Raw genomic sequence first — 24,628 nt, 5'->3', positions numbered from 1 at the left:
CCTTCCCTTTCTTTCTCCTCTCCCTTCCCTTTCTTTTCCTCACCCTCTCTTTTCCCTAAAGTTAGGAGTTGGCTTTATATATATATATATATATATTATTGTCTAATACTGATAAATTCTTTAATCTTTTTCTTTTCCTTCTCATATTCTCTCTTAGCTCCCGGCTCTCCCTCTCCATCTCTAATCTCCCCATTCCTTATCTTTCCCCTCTCCCTGTTCATTTGTTTCTTCTTTTTATCTTTTCTCCCTTCCTTTTCTTTTCCCCTCTTCCTTTTTCTTTGGGGGGGGGGGGGGGGGCAAGGCCCCTTCGGTCCCCGCCCCCATGCCATGCCTCGCAATTACAGTAGTGGAATACAATCGAATCAATGATCGTGAAATGAAAGAAAAAAGGAAAAACGTCAGGGAGGAGGTGATATTTCCGGCTTCTCACTCCAGTAATAATCAACATTTTATAAGTTTTAATTCAGGTAAGACTGAAAATTATCATATGTTAGTGTTCTAAAGAGTATGTGAGTTAATTTTCTGCTGGCCTATTGGTATTTTTCTGGCAAATACAGTGTAAAAACGATATATATTTCTCTAGCACCGGGTAAAAAAGTGAGCCTAGTCCCTTGTGCTCGATTTTATGTAGTGTTGACTTGTTATTATGCGGTAGTCAGTAGATAACGTTAGCATTATTTCCTTTTCGGCAGCAGTGTGGCAATTATTATTGTTATTGTTTCGTGTTAGGCATTCATTAAGGCGCTAATGCAGTTTCGCACCGGCCGATTACCAGCATACCTCATCACCAATAGGCCTACTTGTTCCCAAATCAAAATGTCATGACAAGTCTCTCTCAGACTCAGAGACTCAGACTCAGTCACATTTCGAGGTAAATATACCCACCTCTTTGCCAAATATCGTGATCGGGAATGGCTGTATTTCAGCTTTGATTTCGATGTCATTGTTCGAATCCTCAGAGTCAGACATCACTTCGCGGATCGCTTGGATTCGCCGTGCGCCGTAATGTTGATATGGACTGAAGTTAGCAACCAAATCATGCGAACATGTGGCGAACAAACTGCCAGCATGCTGCAGGCGAATCTTTTGGTTGCATAACTTCAGTCCATATCAACATTACGGCGCACGGCGAATCCAAGCGATCCGCGAAGTGATGTCTGAGGATTTGAACAACGACATCGAGATCAAAGCTGAAATACAGCCGATCTCGATATTTGGAAAAGAGGTGGGTATATTGACCTCGAAATGTGACTGAGAGACTTGTTATGACATTTGGGAACAAGTATTGGTGATGAGGTATGCTGGTAATCGGCTGGTGCAAAACTGCATTAGCGCCTTCATTAATATATTGCAAGGTAACTATAATAAAGTAATATCGACGTGTGAGCTCAAACTCGCGCTCGCTGGGCATCACTGCCACTGGCAATTGCTGTGACTGTTTGGCCGAATCGCTGCAGAGACAGTGCTGCAGCAGAGCTCTGCATGTGCCAGGCAATAGCAATGTGCTAACTCGGCCTGGGGAGCTCCGCCACCTCACTTTGAGCCTTGATTTTGTCGAGTCTCACAGCTAGTAGCCTGACCAAGTCTCGATCTCGACAGCTGGCAGCCGTGTCTGTTTCGAGGAGTTTTATAACATTTTTATAAAAAAATTCTCTGACTCTTACACAGACGGCTCGCTATCGTGCAGCCACCATTAGGGTTTAACAATGCAAAATCCCCCCGAAGGGGCTCATCAATTTTTTACTTTATTTAATTAAAATATATAAAAAGAACTGATTACAAAATAAAGATTATTATTCTGTTTTGGCCTGAAATGCACCAAAACGGGGAAAATAAACTTAAAAGGGGGAAAAAACAGTGACTTACTTCGGCTGTCGCTCAACTTCACTTCCCTGTTTTATGCGAACTTAACACATAAACATATGGCTGTTCAGTCCCTGTGCAGATTGAGCTAGAACTTCGGTGTCTGTATTTGGTATTAAAGTGGAGCCAACAGAGTTCAGCGGAACAGCCAACATAACAGTCAGAGACCGAAGCTTTTGGTCTAGACCAAGACATGCCGCTTGGCGACAGAGTTTCTCTATGATTGGTCTCGCAGCTTGAAACAATCGTTTCGCATTTGTAAGTTGGGAAAAAAATAAATATTGATTCTTCAGTTGAATACAGCATAAATTCTACATTTTCCGAGATTTGACAGGCAATCATATTTTTACAAGCCAGAGCAACACATTTATCAAACACAGTAAATGGTAATTCATCACAAGAAAGTCCCGATATCAACACCCAAATCCCATTTAAATGCTGAATCTGCGCCATATTTCCAAATCACGCAAGAAATATTTAGATCTTGCTTCTTGGTAGGTCTGGAACATGTTTCATAAAGAATTGATATAATAACATACGCACAATGTCTATAACAAGTTCACTATCAGCCAATCAGATTGAAGGATTTCAATAGCTTTTAACTGTTATTGAAATTTGTTTTTATAACAAGTTTTATGAAACAGAAATCAGGTAGGGTTACAATGACTTGTGGTGCGATGCACGTCAGTGGCACTCCCATGCAATGACATGTGACACTTATGCTGAATCACAGCGATGCCTTTAGTTTACAACAATAATATAACCTTTATTTTTTTGTCTTTTTGGTCTTTTTAAACAAGGCTGATTTTGCCAATTTGTCAATTTTCTTTTTTCATTGTTTATTTCTTCCTTTAATTCCATTAATAAGTTTCCTTAGGTACACAGTATCTCAAAGTACTCTATAGTTTTATGCACCGGATTAAACAAAATACTAAAAAATTAAAGAAAGCTCCACCTTCCTTCCACATACTCTCCCACCCTCTCTCTTTTGGTGTGGCTTGGTCGCTTTGCTCCCTTGCATTGTTTCTAATTTTAGGATAATTCTCTTGGCAAATCATAATACATCCCTGAATTTGATGTGAAGACCTGATAAAAGTAGTTAAAGATGGCAAATTCGTATTTCAGATGTTTTAAACAAAAAAAAAGGAGAATGAAATACTAAATGTTAAAGATGCATTTTAAGCATGGCACAAATAATGTAAGTGCAGGAATTGGTTGACTAGGTTTGTGGTACATGTTTCAGCATAAATGTGAAACAATCATTTTTACATTGTACTATTTGTAGAGTAGTTTACACAGGTACATGTGTCTGTAATGATGACAGAAACATTCAATTCACTGTTCATTTTATTTTAGACTGCATAGCCATTTGGTTCCCATACTCACTTAAAAAAAGACATCAGCTGCTTTGATACAGTAAAAACAAAGTGAAATTACTGCAATACATACAGCATTATTGACACTGTAGGCTTATTCATAAATTGGACGAAGTACAGCAGGGTACTATATAACTTTAGAAGCACTTGCCCGGTCGGGCAAGTAAATTTTTAAATAGTTGGAATATACTTGCCCGAAAATCTATTTCACTTGCCCGAAGAAATCCTTGAAAAAAAAAGTTTTACCTCTTCAAAGGAAAGTTTCTTTTAATATTTAACCCTAAAGGCACTGGGGGGGGGGGGGGCGTGATAATCTGAATTCTAAAAACAAAGAAATACATGTACATCAGGAAGAAATTTGCTTTCTCAATTTTTCTTTGTGGAAACTTTTGAATTACCGTAAGTAACGGTGTATTAACCGCACCTTTTTCTCGGCGGGATATAAGCAAAAGTCGGGGGTGCGGTTTATACACGGTGACGGGTCTGAGCCCGCCCGCGTAGCCCCTCCCGAACATGTAAGAAGTCTGCCAGTTCACAACACATCGAGTGGCCGGCCGTAGCCGCCCAGTGCAATGTCGTTTAGAGGGGTATGAGCCGCGGGTAATGGGTAGCGATTATTATGATCTTATGATCAAATACTGTCGTAACAAATGCACCCACCTTCATGACACTAATTTCGACTTTATTCTCGATTCAAAGCAGCGAAGTTCCCTGGCTAAGTTCATAGAGACGCCAAGCATTCTCGGTAATAATTTGTCACAGCTGAGCGAGAGCCAAGAGCTAGCTCGCGTTGTATTTTGGTTTTAGTGCGACTTAAGCTGGCGCTATTCATTTAATTTAACCCCTCAAAGTCCCGTTTCGCGCCAGCTTATTTTTTTCTTTCCCGTTTGCTTTTCATAAGATACCATGTACACCGTGCACCACGCACGATAGAGACGGCACGAAGCCGTCAAACAACTGGAAAAAATACAAATTTCTTTGTTTCTTGAACCTTCCTGTAATCCCGTATCCAAAATTCATGCTAAGACATCGAATGCTAGACAAATTCTGAAAGTGATTGTGAGGTTGTGATGCAAGAAATGTGAAAGACACAGATCACAATTTGATAAGATGTACTGGTAGTGGTACCGTATCGAAGTTTGAAATGTACATGTACATTGTACAAGAAAGGCAGTGCTGTGTGTGTGTACACTGTGACTGTGAGGTGAGTGAGTGTGTAAATTGCCAATATTGGCGGGACCTTTCTTTCTTGCTAACATTTGTAGATGAATTGATCAAGAACAGCAGATTTCTGCATACTGGTAATCTCTTTGAATACTTTGAAATCTTTAACTTAGTTTTTGTTTCTTCGTACCTCAAATATGCATGTAAATGTGAGGATTTTTTTTTTTTTTTTTTTTTTTTTAGTCCAAAGTTGGGGGTGCGGTTTATACACGGGTGCGGTTAATACACCGTTACTTACGGTAGATTACAAAGACGACATCTGCAAAAAAGAAGAAGAATGTTTGAAGTGAAATTGGGTGTTAAATATGCAAATAATGTTTTTCATGAATAAATTTGCATATTTTATTCATAATAAATAAATTATTTTCAGAATTTTTATTTTATACTTGTTTGTAGTTTATGTGGTAAAGAATGTGCGTGCCAAATTTCGGGGCGGCCGAGATCAGAATGATGGCCCCCCCAGTCCTCTATACATCTACAATGTAAAATAGCCCAGTCCTTTTAGGGTAAAACCATTGACCTTTTTCTCTCTTTTGACATGAACTGATCTACCTTGTTATTGCATTTCTTTTTCGAAAGTGATTTTATCTTGCCTGCCATGACCAAAATTAGGGTCAATACTCAATATCATATCATATCGACCCTAATTTTGGTCATTCTACTGAGAATTTTGCTTGCCCAATTCGGTCTTTACTTCAAAACACTTGCCCGACTCTATAAACTTTTACTTGCCCCGGACAATCGGGCAAGTGCTTATGCAGTACAGGATGAATAAAGATTAAAAAACATGATATCTCTTTAATCTATAGGCTTACATGTGTAATAAGCTTGGTTGTCATTCAAGTGCTATAATAAAACCAAAGTTGAAATACATTTTAACTGCTTGTGCGTTGAAATGTAAATATTTATATTTATTTCTTTTAAAATTCAATGAGGTCTGTACAGTTCGAATGAGAATGATACAGTGTACAGTCAGTACATGTAGGCCTACACGTGAGTGCAATTCGGTGAAAGAGCAAATTCTATTCAACAATGCCAACTTGTACAGAATTTGCACCATTGCATTAGGATTTTATTCACTACTTGTGTTGCACAATATACATGTATAAGTCAGGAAAAGTTATTGTATTCTTATTCAGATATCAAGAACGGATTTAAAGTAATGATGATATGACTTGCAAGTGCTGTTTCCTTAAGAAGAAAGAGTGTTGTCAGAAAATAAACAAAACAAAGAAATGTGGAGGAAAGTTTGCTTACATGGGCAGTTGTGCATGTACATCGTATAGCCCAAAACATCAAGTATGGAGTAATATTAGAGGGATGGTCTAGGCTGAAAATATTAATATCTAAATAAATATAGTAAAATTCACAGAGCAAATGCTGAAAATTTCATCAAAATCGGATAACAAATAACAAAGAACTTTATTGAATTTTAAAATTTATCAATATTTTATGAAAAGAGTTTCTAGCCTGGACCATCCCTTTAATTGGATGGTTTATGTGCAATGGTACAAATGGTGAATATTCAGCTTTATGCGCTTGATCACATGTTCATTCAGACTAGGAAGTAATTCCGTGGAACATGTGCTCTTCGGAATTAATAGTATCTCTAATTTTTTTTAAATTTACAAATGAATCAAATTCACAATAAACTCGATACCTTAAATAGTAAGATTGATCAAGATCAAATTTTTTTAATTGAGCATTGATGTATTAAAAAGGGAACAGAAACAAATCTATCAAGGCTTTGCCTGTTTTTTTTTTTTTTAATCTTTACTATAGCGCCATATGTATGTTATTTTAAAAATTGATATTGATAGTACTTACTGCTTCATGTACATTGGAAAGTGTTCAACATCAGCACACTCTTACACATTGTACATGGTCTGTTTTATGAAATACACTGTAGTGTACTTGGAGAAAGCACCAACATGATTTGACATACCACTCCAATCATGACATATTAACATACAGGTCTCAATTAGACTATTCAAAACAATCAATATCAATACGTTTAATCCTGAGCTTGTTTATTCAGGGAAAAGCTTTCGATGACCATGTGCATCTCTCACTTTTTACTTCCTCATGGTAAGTTTTGCTTTCCAACCTTGTTCATCTGTACAAGTTAAAGGTGACATTGATTGTGTAAGTGATGACAAGTATCTGGGATTTACACACAGCAAAAAGAGACATTTGAAAATCAATATTCTAATCCTGATTCAATTGTTTTTAATATTTGATTTGCAATTAAAAAATTGATCTTTTATTAAATCACAATGTGATTTTTTTGCATCACGTGTTGACAGACATGTGTTAACATGTGTTTTTTTGGATAATAATGATTATTTGCTGATTGCTGTGTGTATGAAGAAGCCTTTGCAATTTGGATATCATTTGCTTCCTAGACACCGTTCTCATTATACTTTCTATAACTGGTTTACTGGAAATCGGTTCAGGAAACCAGTTTGGAAGATCACTTTGCTAGTGTTCCCATTTGATCACCCGAAAGTGGTTTTCAAAACTACTTCAGGTAAAGCAGTCTTGTTGCTATGGAAACACTCTCAGTGGGGCGACATGTTTCGCGGGAAATTTGAAACCGCATCGTAGGCATTCCACATAGAGTGTGTGGAGTAGCGCGCTTGAAATGTGCGAAGATTGCTTCCCGAAGAACGGATGTGTCCTCACGCTAAAACCAGTGTAACAAGGCAAAGCGACCTTCAAAACTACATCACAAGGTGGTTTTCTGAACCGGTTTGGAAGATCGCTTCGACCGTTCTCATTACATGTTAACTAGTTTCCAATATTTTTTGGGAAGGTAGTGAGAACAGTGTCCTATTTGGGAGTACTGTAGGTTTTGGAAAGTAACCCCTGAAAGTAAAGAATTAATTTTTTGCCTGCTGCAAGCTGTACAGTCAGTTTACACGTACTGATCCAGATCTTTGATGTTTTCTGAAAACATTTTTAAAAAGCGAAACTTCAAAAATTCTAATATTTTACATCAGATTTCAATGAAATTTTCAATGTCATTGTTTGATTTTTTGCCCCTTGCGACAAACTTGGCCCTTAGTTTGCTCCATGTACATGATGTACATGTATGTTATACACTTGTGAACTATTAAACATTAAAAGCATGTATTTTTGTTTGATGTTTGAAGATTGGAAGGAGTGTCTGCCGAACCTCCAATTCTATTTAAGGCCTACTAAATGCTTCAGCTGGGTACATTTGTTCATAAAATTGAAATGCAAATCACCTAAATGTAATGTATTTTGACAAGTACAGTAAAATTTCAATTCATACACTACTGTATGACTTGAAATTTCACTCTACAAAATAAATTACATGAATTTGATAGGTGAGTTGCATTTCAATTTTATGATTTTGGCAAGGCAATTATTGAAATCATAATTCAAATTCTGACATAATGTAAAATGTTGCTTTGAATGTTTGACCAACCTGGAAATTGGTTTAAAAAATCTCAGTAGTAAATTAATATTCATCATTTATCAAAACAAAGGACAATTTTGTAAATTTTATGTTCTGCGCATGATCTTAAACTAAATAAAAAAGGTGGGTTTTCTTATTCACTGACATAAAGCAAATTTGTGATTTGATGATTCCTTTTGAAGTATTGTTTTCATTACATTTCCTTAAGCAACGAGTTTGTATACATGTTGATATTTGATGGTAGCTCAAATAAAAGCCACAGTGCCAAAAGTGGACAGTGCAGCCAACTTCCAAATTTGATGTACTATTCTTGTCACCTGGTCCGTGCCATGTCTCCAATAGAATGTGATGTCCACCAAATGCCATGTCCATGTAGGAAAAGCTTTTAAACACTTTCATTTGAAAAGTGTTTATTAGTGCTTTTCCTAATTTCTGGACAGTTGCTCATGAGAAATATGTACAAAACGGCTAATATTGAACTTGATCATCTTGATGGCAGGGAATACATGTACATGTACCTCTCTTGTTGTGTACGTGTATGCTACTTTACAAAAGTCAATGAATACATGTGAGAGGCTGCATAACTTTTTGTTCCATAGAGGTACATGAAGTTTAAGTACAATCATTTTTGGCTAAATTTGGTATAGATAGAGGGGGAAATGGTACAGTTTGTCGAAGTGAAAATAGATTACATGCTTCAAAACCAAATTAGTTGCTTGAAATAAGCTGCACAGAAAGGACCCCAAATCTTCCTTCCTGATTTCGTGGAGAATTTGCTGCAAAACTTCGTTGACAGCACAAGAGGGATGCAAATTTGACCAGTTAGTCATTATTAAGAAATCTAGAAATGTCTAATTTACCCCCACTATAAGGATTTAGCGAGTTGATAAAGAGATAAATACTTAATAGTTTCCTCAAATTAAATTTATTTGCAACTAAAATCTAAAAACAGTGTGAGGGCCAGCTGGGCATGATGTCTCATTGAGTCAGCTATAATTTCTTGTAATTTCGTTGTGGATGCCATGATTTTATGTAAGTTTTGAGACTGCACTAAATGTACCTTTTCTGTTATACTCTGTCAGAGAAAATACATGTAAGTGTTTTTAAACAGTTTTATTGGACTTAAAAGCCTTTAATTGTTTTTGAAATTCTTTGTGTTTTAATATCAACTTTGCAGTAAAGTTGTTTTGGTTTATATTAAGTGGTCAGTTTTAAAAGTCAGTGTTTTGTATGCTAGAAGTAGAATGCATAACATTTTGGTCCATTAACCAGTGGTATCTACATGTACATGTAATTAACCTACATACAGGTAGTTTTATAATCACTGTGCTATTCTGCCTAATGAAAGGGCATTCAAAACAGCTTTTGTATTTTTTGACAACAATGACTTCAAAGTATTTCAATAATCAGCCATTGTACAGGTACATTGTTTACTGGGATGTGGGCATGAATGCTTCTATTGGTACTTGAAATAAAGATCAGGGTCCCAGTTTCATATATACTTGTAAAAGACTTGTAACAAATGCATCATTTCTAGAACAATTTTACTATCAGCCAATCAAATTAATGTATCTCAGTAGCTTTAAACTGCTATTGCAAATTTTCTATTTAACAAGTTTTATGAACTGGGCCCCTGTGCATGTACATGTACATATTAGTTTTGACTTTATGCTGTTGGTATATTTTAATAGTCTTGTACTGTACATACGCAATGCATAGAATTCACAAGCAACTGATTGTTGAAGGAGATGAATAGCAGCCTTTTCAATTTGCATCTCTAAAGTATTTATTTTTTTATTTTTTTTTTAATTGAAATTTTTTGTTTTTAAATAGCATTTCATTGGAATTTTATTACTTTACAAATGTGACATAAAAGGATACTGAACATGTAAGAAATTCAATCCCATGATACGACAGGGATTGAATCTCATGTACTCTATCAGTGTTTGTATAACTTTAATACAACCAGCTATTCTGAAAAACAGACCCAACAGAAATATACATAGCTCGAGAATGGATTTTATTGATATCATGCCTCTCAATTTGTACAAACAAAAATGAACATGAATTACAAATAAAAGGAATCACAAGCCCAATTCAATGTATACTGTAAACATTGGACAATAAGAGGTCATTTTTAACAATGCACCAAAATCAAAGAAGAGCAATTTTAAACAAATACTACAAATAACAAGCTCAGTATCAACTTGGAATGTAGGGATGATTGGCTAAAAAATTATTTTGATTAAATAGAAAGGCCTACATGTACATCAATTGAAATACATACACGTACATGTACAGTTGTACCCTATCATACATTCTGCATAATTTACATACACTGTACATGTACATGTTGCTTTTCAAATACTTAAAAGATAAAGAGACTTGAGAATCATCCGGAAAGTAAATTCTACTATGAGTACACTGTTCTTTCTTTCAATGTCCACATGTACTATGTACTTGTAGATATCCAGTTTCGACACTTATTCCGTCTTTCCTTGAGCAGGCAAATGCAATGCGTTGGATTAATACGATCAGCGATGGGAATTGATGCTCAATCTTCCTCGATTGAATTGTCTCTCTTCGTCTGATACTTCCTGGTTGTGAGTTAGCCACTATAAATAGAATTACTTTCTCACACATTCATGTGTGTTGTTGAGAGATTGCAGGTTAAAAATTAAAGGGAAATTTTTCCCTGGCATTATTTTTGGTTTAATATAAAAATATAAAGAAGAAATGCATAGTCTATGCAAAAATCTATAAGAGTAAAATAGAGTTATGGATTTTATTTTTTTTGTGATGTCACATGTGATCATCTCTCCTATTGGTCACATTTCTGTAAAATTCAATTGTCTAGAATTTAACTCCATCATCAGACACATTTAACCCCACATTACAAAAATTGAGTTGTACAGGGTGGCTGTTTGTTTGTCGTCACAATTTCAAATTTAGAATTTAGAAATTCATTATTAACTCTTTTATGGATTTCGTCAAATCTTCACCAATATTTTTTTCTGCCTTTATAAAAACACTTTTTATAGGCTTAGAAAACTTATCCTTTTAAAATGGTAAAACTTTTGAATCAAAACAGTATGCCCTACTGCACATGTACCTAGTAATTACCCCCCCCCCCAAAAAAAAAAAAAAAAGGTCTATGTACTTCAGAAATCTGATCATCTGCTTTCAATATCATGGTAATATTCAAATTTATTTTTTGAAAAATGTATGATAAAATATGGTAGAGAATGTACATGTAATGTGGACTGCTTGAAGTCTTTAGATACAGAAGGCAAAACAAGCAATATAACAAAAACATTTATTCATACAACAATATTTATGTCGATTTAATGTTCACAAAATGATATATTTAATTCATTCAAAGAAAGCGTGCATAGCAGTTGAAATCTTTGAAGGGTACAGAGTTAATGATATTTGACTGAGAGATATCTCTAATGATTTGGGTTTCATTGCCAATGTTTATTTTTTTTCTAATACCAATGGTATAGAGATTTACAGTTTGTATTTATAATGTAGAGAGAGCCAACTTTGAATAGTGCTATTTTCATTCTTAATTTATACATTTTTTTGTACATGTATTTTGTTTCTTCATATTAGTTTTGGTTGCACAAATACTGTATCTGTACATTTTCTCTGAAATCTAGTAGGACCATGTACACTAATTCTCTGAGATCCATCAATCCAACGACCACCAGAAATATTTTGATAGCCAATGTGTTTTAATAGAAAAACGACTAATAGCAAACTGGCAGTTGAAATCATTTTTTATCAATGCTGATAATAAGATGATGAGTGTGCACACATCAGAGGCAGGTCACGTACAAGTGCAGTATAGATTCAGACAGGAGACCTGTATCAAACCCCGTTGAGAGATTTCAGCCTGTCACAGACTGTCGGTATCTCCATTCCGTAATGAGCGATTATTGCTTTCCCCCGAATCAATGCGCAAAGTTAAGTGAGATCATGTATTGATTTCTGGCTTGTGGAAAAACCTCATGGTTTCTATATTGCAAGCCAACAGTTGGTGGATATACTGTATACAATGTATGTGCCCATGGTATTTCTTTATTGTGATATGAAAGTGTATTTTTTTTAATTTGCGTGTAATATGTACTCTGAAACAGGGCTGTAAAATATGATATTTTTTTGCCAATATTGATTACATGTAGTATCCATTGCTAATTTTGAAATATTTTCATTTTGAATATCTTGTTGGACAATTTACGCTAACTTGCTTAAAAAAATGTGATGGCATATGTGTTTGGCAATTAGCATCAAAATTGAAAGTCAGTCACCTTGTTATTTCATACAAGTACAGTGTTTACTATAAAGGGTAGTTCACCCTGAGAAAAAAGTTTATTGTAAAAAATAGCAGAGAATATAATAAAAAGTATTGGTGAAGGTTTGAGGAAAATCCATCGAAGAATGAACATTTATTTGAATTTTAATTATTTGATTTGTGACGTCATATGCAAGCAGCTTTCCTGTTTATCGTTTGGTAAAAAAAATCAATGAAAATTGAAAATTGAAAATTTTCTCAGAAAATTGAAAATAATGGTTCTTATTGTTTCTTCAGTATATCAGTGCACAAATCATTTCATACCCACTCCTAAAAAGAAAATGAAAAATAAGACATCACGAACCATCAAAAAATGAAAGTTATGCATTTCAGAATACAGGACATACAGTACATGTACAATATGGTGCAGCTGCTCGTTTATGACGTCACAAATTAAAAACTTGAAATTATGATAATTTTTAAAGTCCTAAATGGATTTTCATCAAACCTTCACCAATATTTTTTATCATTTTCTGCTATCTTTACAGCAAAATTTTTGTCAGGGTGAACTTCCCCTTTAAAATCCTCATCTAGGGCAATGTCACTGAGCATGTGCATGTACTGGATGAAGCTATTTATCCCAGACTTTGTCGGAAACCTTTCTTTCTACCTCCATGGTTTGATACATAACATAAAACGTTAATGTACAGTGTCCATTAATTGTTATCTTCTTTTCCTCCTCAATTTCAAATAGATTGGTTTGATGACCACAAGCTGTGTCTGGAAGCCTGAAACTCATCCACATCCTCATTACGTTCCAGGGAAACGGGGGAGGGAGCATCGGGGGAGAAAGAGGCAGGGAGGAGCTGGACTGATAGAGGAGAGGGAAATCAGGAGAGGGAGAGGAGGCGGAAGAGGAGGAGGAGGAGACAGCGAGCTGGGCTCATGAGTGACGGAGGCAACGGTGGAAGAGCAAGCCATCTGGAGTTTGATGCGGTGATAACCATTGCAGACGTGCAGTAGGCAGCATGTCAAATGTAAGATTCCTTTCATATCATTTTTTCTCATGCTCTATCTTCATGATATTATTTTGGCAAATTAAAAAAAAAGTCATCATTTAAATGTGGATTTGACAACTTGTCGTTGTGCATGTAGGCCCTATACAGGATATTTGTGTGCCCCACCCCCCCACTCTTCTGGAGTAATGATATTAGTGTTATTCTTATTAGTTTGTAACTATTTTATAATCGTTAAAGGTTGAACAATAGAGATGGGTCATGCCATACATGTATATGAGGAAGTATTGCAATAGACATTTGAACACAGCAAAGATGATTGAATTTGTTTAATTTTCCTTTTTTATCAAATTTTCATAATATAAAAACTTTTTTTTCTGGAATGCAAAATTGGTTTGCCTCAATTGAAGAATTTGTTGTTTTCCTATGGGAACTCCATTTATCACTTTTAGATTAGAAGTTTTAGGTTTATTCTATTAATTACCCAAACTCCCATTAGGATGAAATGATTATTGTTACTTTCATGTTTACATGTTTGCAAGGAGGAAATAACATCGGCAACTTTAGCATTGGCCCAAAATATTTTAATTGTGTTTGGCAATGATATGCATAACGAGGATGAAATAATTTTATACTATAAAATTGGATCTTACTTTAAATGACAATTTATGAAATGTACATGCATGTATTCCATTGTTTACAGTATTCATCTATTGAGAATGCTCTGTAATAAAATTGTTACATGGGATACAACATCAGCCTCCAATGTATTGGAATACAACTCCCAAGTGATTAATAAACAGTCCAAGTAGTGGGACGTATCATGTACATGTACTCTACGAGATCTCTTTTAATTAGATATTGGCCCCATAAACTATCCAATTACACCTTAATATGAACCGAAGCATTGCTTGAAATCAGATTGCCTAGTGAGTGATAAGCCAATAATCATCCTAGCGTTGCAATAATATTTCTGTCTTCAAGGTTGCCAATTTGCCTTCCTCAAGGATGGGAGATGTCTCCTTATCTTGTTCAAGTATTGCCCTAAATATTAGTGGTATTATCATGCTGAGTGAATCGTACTCTTTCTTCTCCAAAACATGCTGGGTGAAGTACATGTCCCAGGCATACACTCACAAGCAAAGTATTTTTCAATATTTCATCTGTATTCAAAATGATACTAAAAGTAATATTACACTTACAGTTGTTCTTCTCATTCCTCTTCATTTTATCCTCCTTCTTTTTCTTCTTTCTTCTTCATTCTTCCTTCTTCTTCCTCCTTCTTTTCTTCCTTATTCTTCCTTCTTCTTCTTTTTTTTCTTCTTCTTCTTCTTCTTCTCCTTCCTCTTCATTTTCTCATCCTTCTTCTTCCTCTTCATGTTCTCATCCTCCCTTTTCTTCCTCTTCTTCTTCTTTTACTTCTTCTTCTCCTTCCTCTTCATTTTCTCATCCTCCTTTTCTTCTTTCCTATTCTTCTTCTTCTTTCCTTCTTTCCTATTCTTCTTCTTCTTTCCTATTCATCATCTTCTCCTCCTCCTATTCATCTCCTTCTCCTTCTCCTCCTACTTCTCCTTCTCCTTCTCCTCCTCATTTTCCTCCTCCTTCTCCTTTTCATTCTCCTCCTCCTTCTCCTTCATCTTCTTAAGATTCAAGACTTCTCCAACTCACCAAATTATGTACAGGGAGTGATTTGAAGTTCTTATACTGTCTTCATTACATTCATTTTTACATTTTTCCTCTTTTTTGTGGCTTTCTTCTCTCGCAGTCACATACAAGTAGTATGACCTGGTTACCGGGGACAGAGTGTCTAGCGAGGTTTGAATTCAAAGGAACAACAGCTGATGACCTATCCTTCAGGAAGGGGGATGTTATCACTATCATCAAAGCAACAAAGGTAAACAATCCTTTCATAAAACTCTTCAAAATCCATTTTTTCCTTATGAAGAAGTTTAGCTACATGTATGGTGAAAAAGTTGGAGCACCATTCTAGAAGTTACTGCTCAGACCATGTAGTTTCTTATGATTCATGTATACATGACATGTACATGTATTGGGCAGCTGTTTTGATGTCATGTCACAAATACTAAAAAAGAGGATGGATTTTAAAAAACCTTTAAATTACTTTTATTTTATTGCTTTTGTTATTAGTCACCTTTTCAAATTTAGGATGAACCTCCCCTTTAAAAGTGACATTGGCCAAAATTATTTTCCCTCTCTCAAAACTGGTCTTGGACTTGTCTTAAATAGGAGACAAGAAACTGTATGTAGTAGGTTTTAATTGTTCAAGCTACATGTATGTCTTGCAAATTGACATCCTTATTTGGGCTCTCCAATGCTTGAGGAAGTCAAGTGACAATGTACGTGTCAAAACATTGCTAGAAAAGTATGAATTCATGTCCTGTTGATTTCCTTTCTTGCCTAGTATTATTTGTAATATACGGTATGTCATTTGTTTCAATTCAAGTCAGTTTATGAGAGTCTTGTGTTGCTGCTGAAGTCTTTGCATAATAATGACACATAATTTAATAACTCAAAAGGTAATACCCAGTTTAATAGTACATGTATAGCAGGGCGTAATGAGCCAGATATTTTGAGGGGTCAGATCCGCCAGGAATGATGTAAATGAATCCAGAGCAAATTTTTTTTGAAAAGATGAGATTGAGCAAAGCGAGCGGGTAAAAATGTTTACTTTTTTATTACAAAAATCTAATTTAGTGATACATTTCAATCACAAATAATTAGATTATAATGTAATAATTTATCTTTTCTCTTTTTATTGCTTGTGAAACTTTTAGGGGGCTCATGACCCCACCATCCCATCTGCTCTGTAGTAGCCTGACTAGCCCACGTAATTCCAAATTTGTAATTTCTCTGAAAAACAGATGAGTATGCACATACAGGTGCATGTATACTGTTATATTGCTGTGACAAGGAAGTACTTTTCATTGCAGGAAGGTACATGCATGAGATCACTGATTTGGCATGAGCTATTTGGTTTTGATTTATTCTTCACAAATCACAACACCAATCTTTGCTAGTGAGCCTTTGATTAATGATATACATAATAATTGTAATGGGAGTCTACTTGAGAAAGGTGGAAAGCACAATCAAGCTTATTTTCGAAGCCCTATAATTGGAGCTACATGTACTCTCAAGCAATATACTCAGCTGGCAAGCAGTGAAAATGCATAAACCTTGGTGTGTTTTGTAAGCTTTGGAATGGTGGTACACTGTAGATTTGTCAATTTTACTATATGGTCTGGTCAGGGTTTTTGTCTCACCTGCATAGCAGAGTGAGACTATAGGCGCCGTTTTTCCGACGGCGGTGGCGTCAACACCAAATCTTAACCGAAGGTTAATTTTGAAATGACAGCATAACTTAGAAAGTATATGGACCTAGTTCATGAAACTTGGTCATAAGGTTAATCACGTATTACTGAACATCCTGCCTGAGTTTCATGTCACATGACAAAGGTCAAAGGTCATTTAGGGTCAATGAACTTTGGCCATGTTGGGGGTACTTGTTGAATTACCATCATACATGTATCTCTGTAAGTGTATTGGTCTAGTTCATAAAAAGTGGACATACATGTAAGAGTAACCAAGTATCACTGAACATCTTGTGCGAGTTATAGTAGCTTTCAAAGTCAGCACTGCTGCTACATGAATCGCTTGATGCAGGTGAGACCGCCAGAGGCATTCCACTTGTTACCTATTAGTTATCAATCCAAATTTTTTGTCATTGGAGGACAAAACTTAAATTAATATAATTTCATAAAACTACTTTTGATAAGTGAGGATATCATTATCAGCTTGGTCATGAAGACATGCAGAGAACAGTTTCACCAAAATACTGCAAACCTTTATAAAATGTCATAACTTTATTATTCCTTGTCCAACTTTGAATCTAGATTAAATATTCAGTGTTTCGTTTGTCTGATTTTAAATGTATCTGCTGTAATCCTCTTATTTTCAAGCCTGGATTACCCCTTTAATAATGTGCTACAGTGATCAATGTACATTTCTGTTGACTCTTGCCAGGATCCTAATTGGTACAAGGCTAGAAATGAACAAGGTCTTGAAGGAATGATACCAGCTAACTATGTCAAGAAAAGAGAAGGAGTCAAACTACAAACCATGCCGTAAGTCTTCACCATTAATACCAAAGCACTACAGGAGCCCGTTTCATATCAAGGCAATCATGGTAACTTTGCCATGTTAGTAACCACCTTGGTGACAGTGCCCAACAACCGATCAAGATTTCCATGATTGTTACCATTGTGAATATAGGCCCCAGGGGGTGTTTCAGAGAGTCCAGTGTGACTTACAGTGTAATAAAGAGTCATGCTATGCACCCATGATATTTAACATGCATTCACATTGATTAAAATAAAGTGGTAGTGCGCATCATCTGAGCCTGATTTGACCAGTGCTATGAAGCATTATATTCTGCATGCGAATAGTAATTAAGTGTTATTTTTAGTAACAATTAAAACTCTCCGTGAAACACCCTCTGGTCTACAATCTTTCTAACATTGCGATCTTGGATTTCCAAATTTAAATGGAATTTCATCTCACGGAAAAAAAGGAATGATATTGTAGTGACTTCATCTGATCACTGGTTTTTTATGTTATTAGTTTCACTATTTAACCAAATAATGTTTAATTTTAACACCCTGGGTGGCAAAAACTAGGTACATGTACACTATTGTTCCAGGATTTAAGCATTAATTAAAAACATCATTTTGCTATAAATTTTGTTATCAGTAGGAAACTTAGTGCCAAGCGTGTGGTGTGCCAGTCTGAAAATGTTTAGTGGTGGTAGGTTCCTACTACACTGGGTCACAGTAGTGCCAACCCTGTCTATATGGCCTTTTTCTCAATCTTGACCAATTTCAATGAAGTTGCCACTGTTTGTTTGTTTTAATGATCTCTATTCACCAATATGTTCATACAATAATCTTTCATGCTAACATAATAATCTAATTTGTTTTTTTGTTTCAGATGGTTCCATGGTAAGATCACAAGGGAACAAGCAGAAGACCTTCTGCAGCCTCGGGAAGACGGCCTGTTCTTGGTGCGCGAGAGCACAAATTACCCCGGCGACTACACACTTTGTGTGTGTTTCATGAGGAAGGTTGAACATTACAGGGTTATCTATGAGAAGAACAAACTCACCATCGATAGCGAAGAGTTCTTTGAAAACCTTACAAAACTTGTAGAGGTGAGTGGATATGTGGGTTCTTTGAGAACCTAACAAGACTTGTAGAGGTGAGTGGATAGGTGTGTTCTTTGAGAATATTACAAGACTTGTAGAGGTGAGTGGATAGGTGGGATCTTTGAGAACATCACAAGACTTGTAGAGGTGAGTGGATAGATGGGTTCTTTGAGAACCTTACAAGACTTGTAGAAGTGAATGGATAGGTGGGTTCTTTGAGAACATTACAAGACTTGTAGAGGTGAGTGGATAGGTGGGTTCTTTGAGAATATTACAAGACTTGTAGAGATGAATGGATAGGTGGGTTCTTTGAGAACATTACAAGACTTGTAGAGGTGAGTGGATAGATGGGTTCTTTGAGAACCTTACAAGACTTGTAGAAGTGAATGGATAGGTGGGTTCTTTGAGAACATTACAAGACTTGTAGAGGTGAGTGGATAGATGGGTTCTTTGAGAATATTACAAGACTTGTAGAGGTGAGTGGATATGTGGGTTCTTTGAGAATATTACAAGACTTGTAGAGGTGAGTGGATAGGTGGGTTCTTTGAGAACCTTACAAGACTTGTAGAGGTTAATAGTGGATAGGTGGGTTCTTTGAGGACATCACAAGACTTGTGGAGGTGAGTGGATAGGTGGGTTCTTTGAGAACCTTACAACACTTGTATAGGTGAATGGATAGGTGGGTTCTTTGAGAACCTTACAAGACTTGTGGAGGTGAGTGGATAGGTGGGTTCTTTTGAGAACCTTACAAGACTTGTAGAGGTGAGTGGATAGGTGGGTTCTTTGAGAATCTTTGCAAGAATTACATATAGAGGTGAGTGGATAGATGAGTTCTTTTAAAATCTTACAAGGCTTTTTAGAGGTGAGTGGATAGATGGGTTTGAGAACTTTACAAGACCTGTAGAGGTGGGTGGATGGATGGGTTCTTTGAGAAAATTTACAAGACTTGTAGAGATGAGTTCTTTGAGAACCTTTATACAAGACTAGTGGAGGTGAGTATATGGACGAGCTTCCTCTTATCTCTACTGGTGTTTTCTTATGAAAGTGTGATAAAGATATACAGCGATTGATAATGCCTTAATAGCATATTGAAAGTACAGTAGTTGCTGCTGGCATTGTTGAGAATGGCTTCTAATCGCTGGTAAATCATGTAGCCACTCTAAGAGATTTGTTCATTATACCTATGGGCATTTTCACGGTAACTGACATTACACGGCACAATGTTTTCACACCTTTCATTGTGTGTATCTCTAAAACAACAAATGATTGGAGTTTGCTTTTGATAGAGTTAATAAAGTGAACCTTGCTGTATACTCTGATACTAAGTTTTTCTATGTAACCACATTTTTTTACGCATCAGCAAGCAAAAATGTGTCGGTAACTGACATTACGAAAAAGGACATGCAATTTTAGGGTGTTCATTGAAATTGAAATATCTCATGTCCCTGAGTAGATAGAGTAATAATTTGAATATGTAAATATACCTCCGTTACTAGGTTAAGATGTGCCAAAATATTAGACAATTCGTTTTTGTCTTTTGGGGGCTATGATAATTTTTCCGCAACCATGCTGGTAACTGACATTACACTTAATTTGCCATAGAGATAACACATGGAAGTCAAATGTGTGGAATCATTGCATTGTATCTTCTATGCAGGGCTTCACATGAAAGTGAGGTTGGTGTGGAAGTATACCCGAGTTTCTAGGAACATTTCAATGAAAAAACTTTTTCTTTTTCTTAATTCCTTTCTTTGATTTGAACATTTTTATCATTTCTTGTCGGTAACTGACAATACACATTTACCACATTTACATTTACCAGTGCTATATGATTTTCAAAGGCATAATTTTCTTGGTACTTATATGTGAGGCTTTTTAAAATCATAAAAGTTTCATAATACTTCACATTTTTAATTATCAAAAGAAAAGAAATGTATGTTTTACTTACTCGGGGGGGGGGGGGGGGGGTCATAGCAGCTACATGTTTTCCTATAGTAATTTAATATTGCATTGACTGTACACATGGATTTTTCTGACTATACACCCATAATATATTCATCAGTTTTATATTGACTTTTTAAACCTTTTCCTTCACCAACCTCCCCCTCTCCTAAAAAAAGGCAAAATGAATAAGGGTCTCCTCCCCTAGGCTACACGTACCCCTCCCCTGAATCTCATGCAGCCATGTAGTTTTATTGATTTCTATTCTGGTCAGTGCAAGCAATGCTTGTTCATATCTGTCAGATTTCTATTCTCTTCATAATTTGTTTAATAATTTTCTTTGCTAATTTCTTTTTTAAGCTGTCAACAAAAAATAAACTCCAGCTTCTAAACTGAACTATTTGTAAATTAGAAAAAAACAGTTTTAGTAGATCCATGCAACATTGATCAGAACTGTCAAATCACTTTTCATCTATACTTGTGAACCAAAAACTAAAATTGTATCACACATCCACACTTCTAACAGGCATAAAAACCAGGAATTTACTTTTAGCGAGGCAATGCTCAAAAGAATCCTAGAAACTAAAAAAAGGGACCCTGGAAATCCCCTTCATCACAATGTTAAGCTTAAAAAATATTGCAGATTTAGGCAATACAATAGCAAGCTCCTTCTGGTGTGACTTTAAAAGTGAAAGACTTGAATAACAAGTATACAATATTTCTTCACCATAAAATCGACTACATATTTGCATTTCAATATTGGTATCCAACGTTTTATCATGGTAACTGACATTACATATCGGTAACTGACATTACATTTTCCACTTGGTAACTGACATTACATATATTCAATGGTACCCTATGGCTTCATTGTTAATTGATAATCTTTAATTTTGGTATAGAAGGGAGGGATGTTACCTAGAGAGGAAATCTACCAAGTTTCATATAATATATCCTCTTTTCCAGGAAATGAGAAAAAAAAGTTCATGTTTTCGGTAACTGACATTACATACCATATCACATATTTCATCAATGTTTCTTTATCAGATGAATGAATTACTGGTGTTTCTTTCTGTGGGATTTTAAAAAGTGTTATAATAGCAAGCTAAATCACAGGCGAAAACATCATGATCAAACCTGTTCTTTAAAAATCTGTCAAAACAAATTATGTATCAATATACTATTTTCAACACTAATTTGTATCCATACTTTGGCAGCCATTTTGAAATAAAAAATGGCTGCCAGGTCTTGTATTATTACAAAGCATAAAGCATTTGACATGAATATCAACTTCATTTTTTGCCTCTGTGTCCATCTGTAGTGAAAATGCCCCTATACATGTAGCTACATGTATCTAAATCAGATTGTAAACCAAGGTCTATTAGATTTAAAAATGCAGAGATAGATCTACACATAGCCTGAGTTTACATTTTCATTTCAGAGGAACAATTGTTTGTGCTCAATGATGGGCCCCTTCAGAGTATTACATGTATGTCTAATCTCGTTTGATCTGTGACTGTGCCAATTACTGTCCTTTTGAATCTATATTAATTGGAGTTGTATGATGTATGTATAGACCACTTGAATGCAGTTTATCTTTCTTTTGGATGATACCACCAGGAAATGACCTCTGATAGCATTTAATAGTTAAAGGTTTTACACAATCCTATGTATTTGAAATAAATTGGAAAGTACATGCAATTTTTTTTGAGGTTCAGTATCACTCTCAGTAGTCACATTCAAGACATTTTTAAACACACATACATGTAGCCTTTTAAAGCCGGTTTGCAATGTCAACCACTTAAAGCTTAATGTAGTGATGCTCCAATAAATCATATTTTTCCTCTTTCATTGAGAAGTTAATTTCATACTTAATGAGTGCTTGAGGGATTTGGTATGGGTTGTACAGCAATGTATAAGTGTGCATACTTGTGTATGTGTACATTAAACTGTATTTAATTTTTGTTAATTTTGCTATCTACATGTACTTCTAAAGTAAATGGCAAGCATACTGTAAAAGTGAAAATTTTCACGGATTTAACGGCTAGAATGGCGAGCGCAAATTTAAAAACATGCAAGTTTTGAACCGCGGTTCAATTGCCTTTTGGCAAAGAGACTGCATAATTTGATTTACAGAGGCGACATTTAAGCAAGCAAGTTGGAGCTCCAAAATCATATATGCAGCGCTAGAATTTGTTCCAATGCGATCATATTTTTTAACAGTCGCAGATCGGTATTTAAATTATGATTTTGCTTGAAATATGAGCTGCTTTTGCTGTTTGATTGGTGAGTGTTTAGATCTGTTGTTTTTAAGAAGATGTCTTGTTGATCGCCCAGGTCTGTTGATTGATCCTATGCACTTTGAATAGCCGTAATCCTCCCGGTCCTTACCTGGTGCTCGGCCGTCCATATCAGGCAAGCAGCGCCTCTGTTTTGCCTTCCCCGATGTCCGTCCCGCAAAGAAAAGTTGCGCTAAATGTCACAAAAGCTCATGATTGGATCAAAACAATGCTGAATTACGCCACTTAAGAGCTAGAATTATGATCAGAAAATATAATTTCCTTGCTGAAATGTTAATTAAAACCATTCACAGATAGGGAAGAAGGAAGTGACTTTGTGATTATGGAGTGCGCAGCGCGAAATCAAGAATCCGCGAATATGTTTTGATACTGCAAAGCGCGAAAAATGAATCCCACGAAAATAATAGTGTTTACAGTACTATACAGTCTCTGTACACCCAATTTCACAAAGATGATGATTTGATTAAACTCATCATACATTGAGAAAAGTGCAAAACTGAATTTGAACTAATTGTCAATGGTGCTACATGTACATTCATATTCTTCTCATTCAACTTTAATTGAGGTGAATTTTGGGCTTAATATGGAGATAAACTGTTTCATCTAAATTGTAAATGAAGTATGAGCTTTTCTGAATAATTGTGGGCTTTATTATTCTAAATATCATGGTCTAAAATATTATCTATGGCTGCGAAACTTGGAAGATTGACATGTTTAATACTTCATTATAATTCACATTATTAACCCTTTACCGTAGCTTTTGCCGAGCTTTAAGACAATGATCCCTGGTGTCGTACATTCATTGTACATGTTTCATCTGTTTTTCCTCATAGCATTACCAAAGTGAAGCAGATGGCTTGTGTGCTAGGCTGACCAAATCAATACCAAAGAAAGGAGGACAACTCAACCTGTCTGTCGACTCAAATGCGTTTATACAGAGTAAGTTCTGCAACATAAACATAGTATGCACAGTATGTAACATACACGAGCAGTATATGAATTTTTGCTTAAATTCGAATTCGTTTCATTCTTGATCATCAAATAAAAATGTATATTCACATATAAAAGTAATTACAAAAAAGGTCCAAAATGTATAAACTTCAAAAATAAGCCTCCAAATCACAACTATTAATACCAGGATGATCATTTGAAAATTATTTATAAAAATGAAGAAAGATAAATGTAAAAAGGAATATGCACCCATCATCACACACAGGCACACTCTTAAACATCCATTGTCTCAGTGACAATTATTTATTGAAATTTGTGTAACAATACAATCAATACAGGTATATTTTTCATTCAGGTAAGTATCGAAAAAGAGATACTTAGGATGTTCCAAAGAAAATTTTGCTGTGTATAGTTTTTTTTTCTCTCAGTTTTTTACCAGATTGGTGAATGAATCCATTTGATCAATGGGTAATTAAAGTGTTGACACTTGTGCTGACAGCTGGTGTTGTAAGTCAACTGTTTACACCAACCACAGTACCAAATTTGAAATGAGGGTTGGTGCTTGGATTCATTATATTTATTGGGTGATTTCAAGTTTGGTGTTGACAGCTTTTTGGGTTAAAGCTAATTTTTACCCCACCACAGTACTAAATTGTGCTATAAGTTGGAGCTTGGATTTGTTATTGCGCGAATTAAAGATTGATGTTGTCAACTTTTTGGTGTAAAGTTAATTTTTACACCAACCACAGCACTCAAAATTGTGCTATGAGGTTGGTGCTTGGATTCCTTATTGGGTGATTTCAAGTTGTGTGTTGAGAGCTGGTGTTGGTTATAAATTTTCTCTTTTTTTTACACCAGACATCACACCCAACTTGTTATAGGACTGGTGATTTGACTTTTAAAGTATTGAGCTATAATGTAATTTTTGTTTTGTTTTGCAAAACCACTTTCACTGTTGGGAGATAGGATATGCTCTCAACTTCATCACCATGATGGG

The 24,628-nt window shown here is 35.5% G+C and overlaps 1 protein-coding gene across 3 annotated transcripts in view; it reads left to right on the top strand.

Moving 5' to 3' along the window:
• The first annotated feature begins 376 nt into the window (after nucleotides 1-376).
• LOC129262357 (tyrosine-protein kinase CSK-like) overlaps nucleotides 377-24,628 on the top strand; it is a 35,330-nt gene continuing 11,078 nt past the window's right edge. Inside the window, exons 1-7 of one of the 3 annotated variants that reach the window (XM_064099899.1) lie at nucleotides 377-467; nucleotides 1,935-2,121; nucleotides 12,960-13,242; nucleotides 14,987-15,115; nucleotides 17,263-17,363; nucleotides 18,226-18,445; nucleotides 23,514-23,619. In XM_064099899.1, coding sequence (XP_063955969.1) covers nucleotides 13,234-13,242; nucleotides 14,987-15,115; nucleotides 17,263-17,363; nucleotides 18,226-18,445; nucleotides 23,514-23,619 — 565 coding nt within the window. In that variant the 5' untranslated portion in view covers nucleotides 377-467; nucleotides 1,935-2,121; nucleotides 12,960-13,233. Of the gene's footprint in view, nucleotides 468-1,934; nucleotides 2,122-3,555; nucleotides 3,639-6,495; nucleotides 6,552-12,959; nucleotides 13,243-14,986; nucleotides 15,116-17,262; nucleotides 17,364-18,225; nucleotides 18,446-23,513; nucleotides 23,620-24,628 lie in introns of those variants that run through there. The other 2 variants (XM_064099900.1, XM_064099898.1) reach the window with 2 other exon arrangements.

Source organism: Lytechinus pictus, chromosome 5 (genome assembly GCF_037042905.1).
Source record: "Lytechinus pictus isolate F3 Inbred chromosome 5, Lp3.0, whole genome shotgun sequence".
NCBI classification, from domain to species: Eukaryota; Metazoa; Echinodermata; class Echinoidea; order Temnopleuroida; family Toxopneustidae; genus Lytechinus; species Lytechinus pictus.
The sequence above is the reverse complement of the archived record's forward strand: the minus strand, read 5'-3'. Positions and strand labels throughout refer to the sequence as shown.